The 18,298-nt window shown below is 41.7% G+C and overlaps 1 protein-coding gene across 1 annotated transcript in view; it reads right to left on the minus strand.

The window, feature by feature from the left end:
• USH2A (usherin) overlaps window positions 1-18,298 on the minus strand; it is a 378,576-nt gene that overhangs the window by 20,125 nt on the left and 340,153 nt on the right. Inside the window, exons 61-63 of the mRNA XM_068153470.1 lie at window positions 8,769-8,996; window positions 6,462-7,978; window positions 5,220-5,541 (exon numbers count right to left, since the gene is read on the minus strand). Coding sequence (XP_068009571.1) covers window positions 5,220-5,541; window positions 6,462-7,978; window positions 8,769-8,996 — 2,067 coding nt within the window. The remainder of the gene's footprint in view (window positions 1-5,219; window positions 5,542-6,461; window positions 7,979-8,768; window positions 8,997-18,298) is intronic.

Raw genomic sequence — 18,298 nt, forward strand, 5'->3', positions numbered from 1 at the left:
TCACATAACATGGCATTACACCAGTAATTAATGACAGATGTAAATAGTTTTAACTCTAAAAGGTAGAAAATTAAATAATTTGTTTCCTATGGGTGTATAATGAGATAGTTACCCAGTTCCCATGAGAGAGATAAGCAGATATTAAAAGGTCTTTCCAATACCTGTAATGGCTAAGGGCAACAGCTAATTCAATAGATTCGATCAAAATCGCCACTTCTTTCTCTGCTTCTGATTTATTACTTTGGCTGTAGTTAGTCATCACTCATTTTAGTTTGCTTTGCAGCAGTCATAAATTATGCCTCATAAATAAAAAGATACAATCAAGGAAATCATATCAAGTCATCTACAGCCCCGGAGTATATTTTCCCTCGGTACTCACACTAATGTCTTTTTAAAGGATAGCTTGCCACGGCTTCAAATACGTCAGAATCACAATTTACTGAGAAGGGTCCTTACGCGAGGCCTGCCGTAGGTCTCGCTGGTAATTTTGGAGGCCAACAAATTCAAGCCTAATATCCTTATGTAGTTTAATGAACAAAAAGCAAGGTTTGTTGCATCAAAACACCGTTTCCACACTTGAATTTAGGATTCTGTTGACAACAGAAATGCAGCATCTGAAGTGGGGCTTCATGAGCAACATCGTGAGGTTTCACATGGCCCTTCTGACTCTGTACCCTCTACTTGTGGAAAGGAAGCACCTTGTTCTGCAAGAGGGTATTTAGAGTCGATATCACCATTACATCAGAGAAACAATACAGTTCTGTCTGTTTTTGTTTTCAGAAGCTGAGGTCAGGCTCAGTAGCCTAATACAGGTGTAGTATGAGAAACTCTCTTTACTTGCAAGCAGGGAGCACAAAGAACCTTATGAGGTAAAAAAAAAAAAAAATTCCTCTTCCTACTTTTATGTCACCACTTTGTAGTGCATCTTTCTGTCAGGCAGACAGGAGGAACTGGTGAATTAAAACTATGAAAAGGAGACCGATATAAGGGATGTAACAAATGGGTGACTATTTATCACCGGTCAGTCAGAAAATGAGTTTCACCCATTTTAGGCTACAGAGGTCACTGAGTCGTTGGTCGGTAACTAAGCAGCAAAAACCCAACGGCCAACGATTGGACAGACAGGCTGGTAAACAAGTGTCATTTTCGTCATCTCTGAAAAGCGACCAAGAAGGCTGACATATTCTGCGCTCTGTGTACTTAGTCATTCCTTAAACTTCAGGACTTTGCACCCCTTTTTTAAAACCTTCTCTCTCCAAAGCCAGAATATGATTTTTTCCTCTCTTGTGGAGTCCAGTATTTGAGGACCCAAAATATATTACCTCTGGTATATCTCAGGGTACTTCCTAGATCCTTCACTTGGCTGCAGTAAGCAGAGCACGAGAAGTACGCTTCACAAGCAAGAGGGACGCTATGCCTCCTACGGCGGTCAGAGGCAGACAGCTTTAGTGCTGCAGATCCCGTCTCGGTGCGCTCTCCTGGAGAATAAACCTCTGCAGGGAGCCATAAAACATTTGTAAAAAGGACAGTCCTACTTTTCTCTCTTTTACATGTTCTGTGCCTGCCAAATGGAAATACAGATATGTTCTAAATCAGGAAGACATTAGGCCGTTAATCTAAAGAGGCACTTAAGTACACAATTAAGTGCAACTGAGAAGGAGTGACATTGCACTTGCATGGAAATCGCGCCGTACTCTGTTTTGCAAACAGCACTAACTGTCACAAGTCTCTCTTCAAAAGGGCCTTCCTTTAGCAGAGGAAACCCGGTCTGACTCTATAGGATGCTATATGGCCACATTGCACACCATCCTCAGAAGAGCCTACGCACCGTCTCCGACATGTTCCTGGAATCAAAAGATTATACTTGCAAACCCATTAGGCCTCACGAGTCATATAGTCTACGTCAGGGATAATTTTTCTTTTCCCCCAGAAGATCACGCAATTACATCTGTTTAATACAGACGACAATCTCAGGCAATATCACGACAAATAATAAAAAAGCCAGATGCTCTACAAAAATACAAATACCTACCTGCACAAACAGATACAGAAAATTTCAAAGATCCGAGTAAGTATTTCCAAGTACGGGACAGTAGGCACCTTTAACGTCCTTTGAAAACCCACCGAAACCTAACAGGTGCCAATATGCATATGCAGATCTGGCCCTTAGAGGCTGAAAGTGTTTCCTCGAAGAACGGTGACCTAAGCATTTAGCAGGCATAGTCCCTTTCATGACCAAGAGCTTATAGAATCGCTTCATTATTTCTGAAATTACAACTTTTGTGTCTAGTCTTAGGAGCCCTAAATATTCAGTTGAACTTTCCGGCAAAAAACTCCAAACAACCGAACGCTGAAATCCCGACTTCGGATCCAAAGAAGTCGTCAGGGTTCATTGAACTAAATCTCAATACCTCCAAAGGCTGTAGAGTTCCATCGCAGCACTTTGATTTTATCTGCATTCTGCTGGAGGAAATTCAGTTGCATTTAAAGTTTTATGTCTGGCAAACCAGGCTCAAAGGTGGAGACAGCAGAATCAATATCCAGTTTAAGTGAAATATAAATCTGGGTTTCATCAGCATAATAGCAAAAGCCAAGCCCTATACTTACAAATAAGTTGTCTCACAGGCAAGATATAAATTGTCAACAATGGAGGGGCTCCGAATAGATCCCAGAGGACTGTCGCAAGTGACATAAGCGGAAGACTAATACGCGCGTGCAAACAACCTCTTGTGGCGAATTAAATGGCGACCGTTGAAGAAAATCCGAAATTATTTAAGTTCCCCGTCAACAGGTCAGTTTGACTATAGATTAGAAACAAGATTAAAAGCAGTCTTGAATATAGCACAATAAAGGACAGGAATCTGGTCAAGAGGCTTTCTTTGTTATCTGTCACTGGTCATTAAAAGCTTTGGCTCAGGAAAATCTCTGCGATAACAACTTCCCCAAAACCCGCTTCTGAGTCAGAACCGAAAGCCAGCGCAGCTGAAAAGCTCCCACAGTGAACGTCTACAAATTCCAGCCTGGGAAGTTTTTATTTATACAAGAAAGTTTCCTAAATAAGTAGGGCTTGGGTCTGCAACAATGCTTGCAGTACTCAAACCCATCTGCACTTGAATTCATACTCCCAAGCGACAAGGAGATCTAGTCTAACAATAGTTCTGCTTCAAGGAAACTACAGTAAATGGAAAGGAGACCTCACACTGTTGTGTCAGAAAGATAAGCCCTACACGGGCATTAAAGCAAAGCTGGGAGATAGAAATAGAAACCTTAATATTTGCACATAGCAGGGCTTAAAACACAAACCTTTCACCCTAAGGCAAGCTGTTTCCAGGAGAGGTTTAATCACTCCTGTCACAAGAGAAACAACCACTGGAAAAGACACCCTCATATTTAAAGTGCACTAAATTTTCAGGCTTTGAATAATTACCATTTTTTGTTAGCAACATATTATCCTAGCATCTCCTGAACCGCTAGATTCAGGAAGACATTATTAAGTAAGCAAAGGACACCAAGTAACGTGGAACCGCAACCAGCAATAAGGAGCAGTCCGCTCACAGACGCTTGTCATTCCGTCCACACGCAGCTACCACGCACTTTTCACGCCGGCTGCTACCTTACAGATGTGCTGCCGGTCCAGAAACATCTAAAGGAAAAGAAGAGGTTTGTAACTTTCAGACAGGCACAAAAGGCATTCAGAATACTACAGTGACTACACCTACAGCAATACTACAGCATTCTAAGTTCTCTTTCCCATAGTTTTATAACTGTCCTTTCTGAATCCTTTTCTTATCCAAATTAGAGCTGCTGGAAACTATTTAGGAAAAAAACTACCGCATTTCTTCCTCCAGGCCCTGGGACTCTGACATTTATGGGGCAAGAGGCAAGGGACACGAGTTGAAACAAGGGAATTAGATGCAAAGAAAAGTAAGAGGTATGTAGTCACAGTGGATCAGGGTGTCCACACAGGCTGCAAAATTGCCATTCTTGGAGATGCAAGGATGGGGAACTTTATGCAGCTGGACAGAGCCCTGAGCGGCCTGCTCAATCTGGACCTGCTTCAGGGAGGGAGTTAGGGTAGACGATTCTTGGATGTTCCTTCCGACCTACGTGACTCAGTGAGACTACGACACACGTGCGTACAGCAGCTGGGATATACCGATGTGATAAAGCAACCTTTCAGAAGTAATTCTTTGTGGTTTCCATCTACCAAAAAGAACACACCGATAGCAGCGTAGAAGAGCTACCAAAGAACCTGACCTGACTGGTGCGCTCTCATTAAACTCGCGGATGATGACAAACCAAAGGGGACTGGTTGATATTCTGAAAGGCGGGGCGTAGAGGAATGGCCCACCAGAAGCTTTATGAAGTTCAGCAAGACCAATGTAAAGCCTTTGTATTCCTGGGGAGGAGTAATTCCTTACAGCATTACAGGGTAGGGACGGATCAGCTCAGGAACACCTCTGCCGTAAAGGACTTCCGGGTCGTAGCAGATCGAAAGCCAAACATCAGTCAGCAGGGGTAACAACCCCAGCTCCCTCAGCCTCTCCTCACAGGCCTCATGCCCTGTGTATCCACTGGTGCAGTATGATAAAAAAAAATTATGCTAAAACTTGTGGTTTTGACATAGAAAATAAATACACATGAAAGAATGGTAGAACCAGGCTCCTTGCTTTGTCTTAGCCTCATAAGAGAAACAATAGTAAAAATAGCTGTGTGCGAGAGAAGTACAACAACAAATTCACTTTCGACCTACTCATGAAAACTGCCTGCGATCCTGACATCAAATTTAAAGAGAAAACTACCCCAGTCCCTCTTGATGTAAACTACTTTAAGACCATAAAGTAAAAATTAATGCATAATATATTGGGAAAGGATGGAAAAAGAACAAAAAACAAATGAAATGAAACTACCTTTAAGTAGTATTTCACACCAATTCACAGCCTTGAAAAAGCTCTAGAGGGTACACAAATGTTTAACATACAGGAAACATAGGCACTTAAGATTAAATTGCAGAAAAATGAAGGATAAATGAATGCATTGCTTGTATAAAACTATTTTCAGCTCCTCAACAATTTAAAACACACTAATGGCAAACATTCGGGTACCACAATACTATTAACATTAGAAGTGAAAAGTGTATATTTGTTCTACGTGTAAAGTAAGGTTCTCAAAGTGAGATGAAATCACAATCAGAGCTGCCAAATGGCTTTGATTCCCACCTGATATTCATACTCTGTGTAAGGCAGCAAGTTGTCATCTCTGAAGGAGGTTGAAGAGCCGTTGTAAACAAGCGTGAGGTCTAAATTGACACGGGCTTGAGTCATTCTCCTTCTGTAAAGTTCATAATATAAAATCTTCCCGTTCGGCTGCTGTGGGCCAGTCCACAGGACGGAAGAAGTCAGCTGGAAGCCCCCGGCCGTCGTCTGTATTTCTATGAGAGGGGCTGGCTGTGCTGCCGGGGGTGCCTCCAGCGTCTGCACCGATGCCCACTCGCTGGAGGCGCAACCCAGCTCTGTGCAAGCTTGGAGCTGTACTTCATACCTTTGGGAACACAAATAAGGAACAAAGCAATTAAAAGACTACACATACAGACTGTGCATGAGTTCTGGGGCATTTCTTAATTTCTCTCTGTCTTCTGCATTTTCAGTAACTAAACAATTTATACGAACACAGAGATTTTGTGCTGTGCATTGCATAGGAAGGCTGAAAAGAGGAGACCGCAGTCTCCTGGGGTGTGTTTCTTTCTGACCAAAATAGTTTTGATTTTGATGATACCAATCAAAATGACGATTCATTGTAGGAGATGGTTTGGATATAACTTGAGAGCTATAGAACTTCACTCTTAATAGGCTCTCTTTGGATGTAAATTAGTTCTACGCAAATAGTAGACAAACTTATCAACCACGTAACATGCAGAGGGAAAGGTCAGGTAAATAATCAAGAAGCAGTGGGGAAGATTAATATCTTCAGTATCAAGCGGTCTCCTTTTGTAGTAGAGTCCGGTACCCTCTGTTAGGTTTTTAGCTTTCACTTAAACACGAGTCGCTCGGTTTCAACTCAAGTTTCGACACAGCTGTCCTGCTGTGACGCCACTAACCTTTGCTCAGCTATATCGTGAATGGGTAGCTGAGAGGTTTTTGGTCTCCCATCTTAACCTTTTTCCGGTAAAGCTTCTTGACTGCAGCCAACCTGCAAAATTGCACAAGTCCGAGGCTACAGATTTTGGAATCTGTAAAAGGGTGCTGACTTTCTCCTCGTATTAATGACAGCCTAAGTCAATCCTACGCGCTCATCAAGAGAATATAGAGTTGGTGTTACTATGAATTAAAAAATAATAAGATCCTGGTTTTGTCATGTCCTTTTTAGGAAAAAAAATAACACGGGTCTGACTATCTGTTTAAGCAAGGTGTCCGCCAGGCCGCTTCGCAGCATTTATTCAACAAATGAGGTCTTCCACTTACCTACTGTAGGGCTGTAGCTCTCCCGCTACGTACGACCGCCTCAGAAAGGAAACGTGCGATGCATCGAAGTCAAAAGTTTTCTTTCCTGTTTCAGCAGGTTTGTGGATTGAGATTGTGTAATTTCTAATGTCACCATTTACTTTGATAGGAGGATCCCAGGCCACCAAGATCTCCTTGGAGGACCATGCCTGCAACCTAGGAGGCAACATCCCAGATGGTGCAGAGGGGTTAGTTTTTATCAGAGCTGACGGGCTGGTCACGCTCCCCTGACTATTATTTGCAGTGACAGTGTAGCTGTACTCCATGCCTGGCATTAGTGTGAAATCGAGATACCGGGTTTCCAGACCTGAATAAACAAGTACGCCGTCCCTTCTCAGCTCGTAGCTTGTAATTTTACCGTTAGGGTTAGTTGGAAGTTTCCATGTGATTTCAATTGACTCTGAGCCCATGACCAGCAGCCTGGGAGCATCCATATTTAACGGTGGAGCCTCCATGGTCATCGCCGACCGGGATACGCTAGGTGTGCAGCCCCCTGCGGTACAGGCAACCAGTACAAAATCATACCGTGTGTAAGGCTGGAGATTAGAAACCAACATTTGCAAACTTTGGCCAGGATAATGCTCTTCATTGTTTACTTTCAATATGTACTGGGTGATGTCTCCATTTTGTATTTGGGGAGGTGCCCAGGATGCATTAATTTGAGAAGCACCGACAGCCCGCAGGGACGGCGGCTCCACTAAGGCGGGAGCTGCTTCGAGCGTTCGTATCGCAGCTGGTTCGCTGGTAGAGCAGCCTCCCATTGTACAAGCGACTATCGCATAGCTGTAGACCGAATAGGGCAACAAGTCTTCATCCGTGTAGCTGAAAGTAGCAGCATCAAAACTGAAAGGATAGAGAACATCATTTTTTAGGAGCCTGTACGACTGAAGAACACCATTAGGCTGTGTCGGGGAAGACCACGAGATGAGCACTTTACGGGGGTTAACCGACACCAAGGATAACCTGGGGACAGAAAGACCTTTCGGGGCAGTTTGACTAGTCTTTGCGGCTGTCCAAGAGCTGTCGGCGTATCCTGCCGCATTCCAGGAGCGTATTTTATATTCATACCTTGTCCATGGCTGTAAACCTTTATCATTATATATGAATGTATTACTTTCAGTGTTATATTCCGTGAAAACAATTTTCTCATCTTCTGTTGTCGCTCTGTACCCTGCAGCATTTTCTTTTGTGCATCTGTGAATAACTTCATAGCGAATTATTTTACCATTTGGATTAATTGGCTGCAACCAGCTCAGTTCAACATTGGTAGCGTTCACCGCCTGGATTACAGGTGCCATCTGAGACACCGGGGGTGCTTCATCCGTTCGGACCGGCTGGGGTGGAGAGCGAGTGCAGCCTGCCACATTGCAAGCCTCCAGGACGAGGGTATAGAGAGTGTACGGCTCAAGACGCCTGAAGAGGAACTGGCGAGACAAACCGCTGTACTCCAAGTTGTCATCGCTGAAAATATTGTAGGTCTGGTGAATAAAGAAAGAAAAAGTGGAAAACATAAACAAAACCAAAAGACCCCCCAAAAAAACAGCAATTCTTTGTCAATAAAAAGCAGATGAGACCTTAATGTGGGCAAGACACTGTTCACTGACGATTCAGAAACTTAATTCCTTAGTAGTAACAATCAGCACACAAACAGATCAGGAATGTTTTGAACCAGTTTTCATGATTTTTTTTTTTTTCCCCCATTTTGGATGCAGTAATAAATCACTTAGTGACAGTTTTCATTATATTGTTTGTTATCAAGCTTCATTGCAAGGCTCTCACAGGTAAGCAGAGAGCTTTTTGTAAACCAATTCTAGAGAAAATCACTTAAGAAAAAAACTCTAAATAAACCTCTCTTGCTGCAAACCTTGCCGGTAAAGGTTTATGCTCACTCGAAGCCATTGACCTTAAAGAAGTCCCAGATTTCAGAACAGCATCCTCTCAAACCCAGGTTTCTAGGAAACACATCTCAGCAACGTCTAATCCACACCAACTAAGATTATGAGCTGTTGTGCATAGCTTTTATACGTTAAATGAACAATTTGTTTCACTGTAAGTGAATATTTTGTAGCATAGGAATGTGAATACTCATTTTAAATATAACCACAAGCAGAGAGCGCTCACAGCGTGCCTTGTGCTTACATAGGATTTCTGTCTTATTTTAAAGTATAATGCATTTGATTGAGTCCTTTTCAGCAAAAATGTCTTAATTTGATACTCAGCCCTTCCATTCTCTTTTTTGATCAAGCGAAGGGTCAGGATGAAGATTACCTTAATCACACCATTGGGTTGGGAGGGCTCTGACCATTTTAGCAGCAGAGCCCTGCCATTTTCTTTCTTTTCCACAGTGAAGTTGCTCAGGCCGCTCGGTGAGGCTTCTGACGTGCGCACAGACGTCCAGGGGCTTGAAACCTGTCCGGCATTGTTTACGGCAATGACATGAATATGATATGTTGTGAAAGGTTTCAATCCAAATAAATGAGCCTGATGCCTTGTTCCCTAAAGCAAGAATACAGATGTTTGAGTTAGTTAAAAAAGTAATCAGCATCTGTGGCTTATGTCACTTGGAAAATGAGGTCTGAGCACTGCGTTGCCTCTGACCCCTTCGCAGAATACCCCATCTGGCTACGAGGATTTTTTTGGTGGGTTTTGACAGGTGAAACTCAAAAAAGAACTCGGGCTATGAAGGATTCCCCAGGAGTTAGTTCTGAAGGCTACTACAATGGCAGATATGTTTTAAAAGCCAAAGTCTCAGCTTGCAAACAGCTTAGGGTTCATTCAGCATGTGTCTCAGCTTTGCTCAGGGAATAAGAGTGCCTAGGACTTTGAAGGCTTCCAGCGGACATAAACTGTATTAGATGGGCGATTCTGCTTCTACAGAATCCTTACACATCTTGTAGACAAGGTGTTTGATAGACATGTTGGTTTTGTTCTAGACACTTAGAGCACTACGATCTAGATACATAACAGGGTCTCCAAGAGCACAGATTACTTTCCTTACTGAAAATAGACCCCTTAAAAGCAAAAAAAAAAATAAAGGGGGGGGGGGGGGGGAGAGAGGGGAGGGAAGAAGGGAGGGAACAAACAGGTTTCTGCGCTCCCACTTTGTAAAGATGTTGCTCGAGATAAATGCACCAGGCAAGATGGTTGTGGGACAACCTGCAAGAACCCTCTGTGTTTCTCCAGGTTGGAGGAAGCAGCCATACTGCTGATGGGGACACAGGCAACTAAGATAAACCCTACCTGGCCCAGACCCTTCCGTCACAACAAAGACCCAGAGTAATGCCTTCTATAGAGTGGAGCGAGGAATAAAGGAGTTCGGCCGATCACCCATACGTTTAATCCCATTTTTAGCTCTGGTTTTGCATTAATTATATACATTTCGAGAAGGGAAGGGCAGGAGTTTCCTCCGTGTGGCAGAAAAAGCCGAAGTCAATTTCCCTATTTCAGTAAGTCATATTAAGTTGTTAAATCCTAACGCTTCCAATTGTTTAATATTTAAACATTTGTTAAACTATCAGACTCAGAAACAAATTTTAAAGAAATATTAATTTCTTTTTTTAAAATATTAAAAGTTCTGTCATAAATATTTAAGTAGTTATTTCCTCACAACAATGAGTTAGTCTTTTAGATAAATATAGCACAGCATTTGAATGACCATTATGAATAATAAATCTGAAGATGCCACAAGTACAGATTATAAACATACTTTTCAGATAAATGATTCCTTTTTCTGTTAAACAGGGCAAACACTAGCAAGATTAATAATGCAAAAAAGTATAATTCTTTGTTAAGAATTCCCAGTCACCGCTGCCAAAAAAGCATAAGCTCAAATGCAAATAGCAATCACCTCGAACAGATTACATATAAGAAAGCTCTGGCTGCTGTGGGACATTTAGAGGTATCTTTTGTCATAAGAAACATGGAAAGCATGTGGGTCATAAAGCAAAAGCATATGTATATTGTCAATAGCAGCACCTGTTCAATTGCAGTTTATTTCAGTATGGAGAATTTAGTTCAGCCCCTAGATGGCAATACTATCAAACACTTTTTGTAACACGAGTGCTTAATGATTAACAACGTGCATTCAGTCATCCAACATACTCAAGGCAGCCATTAAAAAAATAACAAAACTGATTTCATTATAGATTCTTTTAATAAACATTTATGGCTTAGATCCTTGAAAGTGGAAGCGTTCAAACTGCCATAGCCAAAAAACTATACAGCCGGATGCAAAATTATGAACTGCAGGTTAAAGAACAGAGCTCCAATTGAAGTTCACGCTTAGCATAAAAATCTGGCATCAGAAATTATGTTGGCACAAAACATGATTAAAATTAGCTTTACAATTGGATGTAGTCTGTATTAATGGTTTTTATGAGGACAGTTCCCTATTACGTTTTCAAAACAGAACTTTTAAAAGCCTAAAATTTACATTCCATGGTTCGGAGGTGGGGATGGGAGGAAAGGAACACACAACATTAAATTACTGCTCCTGAACTGCTACACGGAGGCTCTCCAAAGGTACAAGCACATCATTACAAACGCCACACAAAGGGCAATGGCTCTGCTTTCTAATCAGCTGCATCACCAGGATGGGCTGGTGTGACAGCAATGCTCCAAAACACACAATTTCTTTTTTGTTTCTTTTCTTTCTTTCTTTTTTTTTTTGTTTTTGTTTTTAAAACAGAAAAGTGGCATATTTTTCATCACTCTTCCACTTTCCCATTAAACCCCAAGATTTAATTGTTTACAATCCTCACCACACTTTGAAATGAAACAAGGATGGAGGGATTTCCTTGCCTGCAGTTCACTGTGTTCTCTGGAGATTGCTAAACCGTTCCTTCCAGGGATGACTTTTATCCCTGGCTCCTACAGATAGTTCTTGAAGAGCAAACGGTTTACAAGTATTTTTGTTTAGTTTGGTTTGAAGTATGCTCAGGGGACACGCTCCCAGGATACGGAGCCACGTTTTCTCTCCCTGTACGGCTGCCATTGCCATTTGTGAATTTACTCATCTGAGAGGCTGGTGCTCAAAAGAGGATGGATGGCGCTCTCACGGATTCATTTTAAGAATTACTTTATGTCCTCCCATGATATTTTCAGCCTTGAAATACTGTCCTGGTGGAATGGTCAAGTATCAATAGCGAAATACACCTTGCAAAGGCTAGTACCATAACCTCTGGCTTCAGCAGAAAATGACACAGCCTTAAACAGGCACACGATCAAAATCATTGCCTGGAATATTCTCTCAGTCTTTGTCTGCAAAGCCATAAACTCATATATTCCACGTTTACACGTTATTAACGGTCCAGATTTTGGTCACCATTAAAAGTAAACCAACAAAATAAAATTTTAATGCGAACAGTAAGATATTCATAGACTGACCGACCATGAAATCCAATGGACTACAAGCCCATACGCTACTTTTCGCTGTCTCCTACCGTGAATCATTCTCATTCATCCAGCCACTAAATTAAGAATAATCCAGTAAACATTTAAATGTGCTCACTCTCGCATTCCCCCGGTAAGGCCTGGCCTTTCAATGCAAACCCTACAGAAACAGATACCTAAGGGAAGCAGCACCGAGCCGCCGTGATCAGACCCCCACGCCGCAGCCCAGAGCCCAGGCTTTGACGCAGCCTTCGGTATCGGCAATCCCGGTCCCCTTCCTTGGTGTAGCGTCGGCAGCACCACCGCCGCTCCAGGCAAGACTGCGCCTTTGTTTTTTTACTGTGTAAAATATTTCACACGCTGCCAGTGGCAGCGCAAGCTGTTAACAGCAACAAATGACACTCCTCCGCTAATTCCACTCTTCTCACTGTGATTTAAGTTAAAAGTTATTTAAAATAAAACCTTGTTTTAACACATTTTTCAAAACATAACATGAAGGAACTGGAATCATGAATAATGTATCCATCAAGATTTGCTTCAGATTGCATTTTTTGTTTGTTTATTTTTTAATTCATGAGCGCAGAAGTCACTTAAATTCTGGCAACAAATTAGCATAGTCTTTCATGCCATTCAAAGGCAGCAGCATCCGTAATGTAAGGTGCCTGCCTTCCTCGCTACCGTTTGGTCCTCCTCCCAGGCATGGGCAAGGCTGTGCAGCCTTCAAGGGTTTGATGATTTCACACTGCCTACTACGATTGCTTTTGATTACTTGAAGTGCCCCTAAGGTGGCAACAGGGTCAGGAGGTCTTTGTAGGTTGAAAATGATCAAAAATTAGCATTGATCTGTAGCTGTCAATAATACTCTGCACGGGTGGACTCCCTGCACAAATGTTTAAACTGCATACAACTACACAACCTAGTCATCTTCGAATCTATCGATCTGATGAAGCAGCACTTTCCAGAGGTGTCACTCTGGGCTTTTCCTATATTTTAAAGGCAGGCCAACTTACCCAGTTTCCCAGGTCTCGGGGCATGAGTTCAACACGTGACGGATACGTCGCAAGACCTACGAAGCGCTGCAGATGTGCCCAACAGGCAGAGTGAGTATCTGTCCCTTCTTCAGGGATAATCACCAAAGCTCAGCAGGCTGCTACCAGTCGTGTTAAGGTTAGGCTCTGGTCCCTTCTTTCTCCCTATCTTCTCTTTGTACAGTAATACCTATTTGGCAGGTATCTTTGATACCTGATTAAAAAGCCAAGTCTTCCTTTCTGTGTCTCTCTAGCTAAGCTCAGTGGCACCAGATGCTGCCACGCCGCTAATGGTAGCGGTAGTACAGGGATCCAACGCTGTTCTTCCTAACTGCAGATATAAATGATGAGAAGGTAATGCGATATGATGTTCCCTCGTCTACAGAAGCAGAGCTTCTGAACGACCCCTAGACAAAGGAGGAGAAAGCTACGATCGCCTCGCAGTCAGAACGTTCAACTGACCATCTTCCAAAGCAATTTTTCAATTTCTTTATCGCGGAAGTCAGATTCTTCAACAAGTAACAGAAGTGACAAGGAATGCTTGGGGTTTTACTAAGATAGTCAGTTTATGATCCCGTCTGTCATTATCCTCTTACCCCATTCCCTATCTAATCCAGATTCTTGGCCATTTTCCGAACAGCACTGGGAGCACTTCCACCTTGAGTCTGATGTCTCTTATTTCCTAGGCTGCTACTTAGGCTCTGCTATCGCACTAAAATTTTAAATTGCAATTTTTATACATTTGCAATCCCTAACTTGTTTGTTGGTTTGCTTTCCTTCTCAGGCTTATATCATGCATACTGTCTCTTTTTACTGTAAAAAAAAAATAAAAATCAAAACCTGCTTTATTCCTAAAGCCTTATGTTCAAATTCACAAGGATACAACTTACAGATACACAACTAATCTATGAGTCCCTTCCTGTAGCAGTGTGGACTAGAATATAAATTATTCCCATGGTAACACTGAAAAATCTCAAAGGTTAGGCAAACAGAAACCAAAGTGTTATTCCTCTTACCAGAAATTATCTTGCCTAGAGGTGATCAGAATTTCCATTTTTACCAGAAATTTATGTTGCACTATTTATTTTCCTCCCATTTTGTATAGAAAAAGAATTTTAGATTTTTTTTTTTTTTTTTTTTAAACAATCACTTTAAAACTTGGCATTTGAGGAACTGTGTTTCATTTTAGGATTTTAAAATTGTCTTTCCACACAATTTTCATTTTAAGTCAATATTCTATTATTTGATATTGCTCAACAGGCCTTCAATAGCAGTACCGGTGACAGTAACCTTCCAAATACGATGAAAGAAAACCAGATAAACATTTTAATAAAATTTTTAAGGTTGTATGCCCAAGAATTTCCTTATTAAAACTAAAACAGTTTTGAAACTTTCCTTTTGCCCAGGGAATATTATTCCAAATTGGAAAAATGATTATATTAGAAGAGACTAAAATTATAAAATAAAGCACATTAAACGGTTTTCTTATTAAAACATAAGCTTTGCTTACGTGAGCACGCAATATTCTTTCTTTGAGATTCCTGGAAACTGAATGTGTTCTTTGGTTGGTTTTTTTTTTTTTTGTTGGTGTTGGTTCGGTTTTGTTTTTTGGTTGGGTTTTTAACCCCAAACTTTAGGAGCATTCCTGTCACTTTTTTTTTTTTTTTTTTTTTTTTAAGCAAATGAGTAATTCTACCATCAACATTAGACGTCATCTAACTTCTGTGACTCTTCCTTCCCTAATGGTGCAATTCCAGAAGCTTTTTGAAAGTAACATCTAATTTTCGTACTGTTTCACTCAAGGCATAACTGAATAATTCCTGTATGAATAGCCCTAGATGGGCTTGTGGACTGTACCAGGCAGAAATCTTGAGAAACAGCAGCAATCTAAGTTTCAAATGTTCTGTCCTGGCGTATCTGGGGACTTCCTGCAATCTCGCCGGGCACCTGAATTCTCATTTTTGGCTCGATAGGAAAGCACCACAAGGAAAATTACAACGCATTGCACGTTACAGTAAAATCAAGCCCATTGAGTGAGCTGGATTCGGTCACTGTGTTGAACTTTGGGTAGCAGTACCCTTTTCAACCACCAACAATGCTGCATTTTTCTTGGTAAAACCTTAACAATTCAACACCTCAACTGTAGTCCCTGCTATTTCAGCAAGACCTCCCTTTTCTCTTCCACTTCCTCCTCTCTCCTTCCCTGTAATTATTTAAAATTGATCAAACATTGCTGAGTATAACCTTCTAAGAAATGCATTTCATCTGTACTGGTCTAATTTCTACTAAGAAACAGCAAAGGCCAAAAAGATGTTTTTCTATATGATTAAACAAATCGGATATCAATGGCATGACATTCTACTATTGACTCCATCTAGAGGACAATGTCAACACATTTTCCTCACATTAATAATCTCTATGTAGCTCACAAGACCTCCTGTATATTAAACCATAGTTTTGCACTTTCCTTCTTCACCCCCTCTATTATTCCACTTCAAACCATGTTTACTATTCCTCATCGTGAGGAGGAAAGAAGCAGCTCTTTTTATAGATTTGATACCTGTTGAGCCCGATTTCCCCAAACCTTGGGTTGGGCCAGTTCAAATATGTCATCTTTACTTAACCTGAATGATATTTTTTGCTTTCAGTTATTACTCTGAAAATGAAGAACCAGACTAAGTTTCTCTTTAAAATAAGACAGGCAGAATCTCGTTCACCTGAGATACAATAAAGCATGAGATAAAATACTTAAACCCTCTTGAAAAACAATTATGTGTCACCCTCGATAAAATGCACATGTATCGTATGTTGCGGTCCTTGGCCGAGTAGGGCAAGCTTTGTGGAAAGCTGATGGGAACAAGAAAAGATAGAGCTGACATATTGGCAAAGACTTCATGACATATGAAATCCAGCATCGTATTAAAGCAGTGTCAAACCCTATAGGATTGAGCTGGGTGGTTTTTGCGATGTTCCAAATTCAAACACTGTGCAACCTAGCATCTGCATAAACTCAGAAAGGCACTGCAGAACTTACCATTTGTTGAGCCACAACGGGATTAAGGCTTCCAGTGGAGCTTTATAATCTGGGATAGAAATAAGTCTTCAGGGAAGGTAAAAAGTGAGGAAAAGCAAGCAAGTCAACTCTGGCCGGGGTAATTTCCTTTGCATTACTAGTACACTCACAAGCTGAACTCCAGGAATATGTTTAAATTAAGTACCACGCATAGTGCTTCTGCTGAGCAGCAACTTTCCATCCACTATTCGTTAATATTTAGTAGTACTGTTCCTCTCACAGATCTGTCCTATGTTGTCTGTAGGCATGGCAAAAGAAAGACAAAATACTGCTGCTGTAAAACAGCAGCTAGAGCCTAAGGGCTCAAACCTGCAAATGGTAGGGGGTACATCCCTTAATATAGAGCATTAGGGGGTTAATGTTATATTTTTCCTAATGCCATAACCATATTTTCCATTCAATATATTGGCTGATGGCCAGAATGAAGTTGGATGCTTTTCCCAGAACAAACAAAATCTGGACTGCCACATCAGTACAGTCTGTATCCTTAGTCTCAATTTTTGTTTTATTTTTTCCCTAGTAACGTCCAACGTGGCAGGTGTTTTGCAGAAGGGCTTGTGTAATTTTAAACCAATGGAATGAAACTGTGGATGTTTTGTTATCCATAAAAATGGATAATTTATGTATTTGAACTTCTCAACTCAAGAATGGCTTTAAGCTTGAGAAGGGTAGATTTAGACTAAATTTAGATCTAGGAAGAAATTCTTTACAGCGAGGGTGGTGAGACACTGGAAGAGGCTGTCCGGGGAGGTCACGGATGCTCCCTCCCTGGAGGTGTTCGAGGCCAGGTTGGATGAGGCCTTGAGCAACCTGGCCTTATGGTATGTGTCCCTGCCCACAGCAAAGGGGTTGGAACCAGATAATAATAATAAACCAGGTTGGAAGTGACCTTCAAGATCATCATGTCCAACCCATCAGCCAATCCAACCCACCTAAACAACTCCACCACCTCCCTGGCCAGCCCATTCCAATGGGCAATCACTCTCTCTGTATAGAACTTCTTCCTCACCTCGAGCCTAAACTTCCCCTGGTGCAGCTTGAGACTGTGTCCTCTTGTTCTGGTGCTGGGGGCCTGGGAGAAGAGACCAACATCCACCTGGCTACAACTTCCCTTCAGGTAGTTGCAGAGAGCAATAAGGTCACCCCTGAGTTTCCTCCTCTCCAGGCTAAGCAACCCCAGCTCCCTCAGTCTCTCCTCATAGAGTTTGTGTTCCAAACCCCTCACCAACTTCGCTGCCCTTCCGATCGTTAAGGTTCCTGCCGTCCTAACTGGTCTATGAATCTATGAGCTTTGTGGCAATCATTTTTGCTTTGTTATAGAAAGAACACATCCTTGTCACTATCAAATGGTTTGGCTTTTGGTTTCATCTGAAGTTTTGTTTTTCAAGTATTCACATTACTCCTCCATGATGTTTCTGACTACATATATAAATGCCATAAGCCACCTTTTCTTTGTCTCCTTTCAAATTATGTCTCTTTATGCCATGCTATAAAGAAAAGTGGTCCTGAACAACGTGAATCTTCTCCCGCCTGATCCTAAAATGATCTGGACCCAGTATCTAAAGGTTTCTATTTTCCGTAAGATTTGAAAAATATGTTTTGGCTGTAGGTTTTGGTGAATGGAAAAAAACATTTTCTTTTTCTCCTATAAAAGAAGTTACTTCAATTTTTTGCCTTTGTGCAGCTTAACAGCCACAATGGGGGGAAAAGAAATCTAAACAGGGAAAAAAAAAATATGAAGAGAAACTAACTTCACAGAATCACAGGATGTTAGGGGTTGGAAGGCACCTTGAAATATCATCTAGTCAAACCCCCCTGCCAGAGCAGAATCACCTAAAGCAGATCACACAGGAACACAACCAGGTGGGTTTTGAATATCTCCATAGACCGAGACTCCACAACCCCCCTGGGCAGCCTGTTCCAGTGCTCTCCTTCACAGTGAAATAATTCTTCCTGGGTGAGCTCCTGTGTGGCCTGGTATAGGTGACCCTGCTTTGGCAGGGAGGTTGGACTGGACGATCTCTCGAGGTGTCTTCCAGGCCCTCACATTCTGCAATTCTGTGATTCTTCTATTCCCTTCCATATGGTGGCCGGGTACTGGTAGTAGGGAAGAGGAAATAATCTAAGGCCTGGAAATGTCTCTTCATTCCCCTCAGACTACAAGAGGCAGCTTCCTCCCCACCTGTCTGGAAGGTCAGTAATGGAGAAATGTCGCATGTCTGCACCATGCTGCGGAGTTCTCTAGTGATATCCCCGATTCGGGCTCCAGGAAGATGGCAGACTTCCCTACTTGTACAAGGACAATC

This window comes from Melanerpes formicivorus, unplaced genomic scaffold (genome assembly GCF_026170545.1).
Source record: "Melanerpes formicivorus ecotype bairdi unplaced genomic scaffold, bMelFor1.0.p_v2 SCAF_26, whole genome shotgun sequence".
NCBI classification, from domain to species: domain Eukaryota; kingdom Metazoa; phylum Chordata; class Aves; order Piciformes; family Picidae; genus Melanerpes; species Melanerpes formicivorus.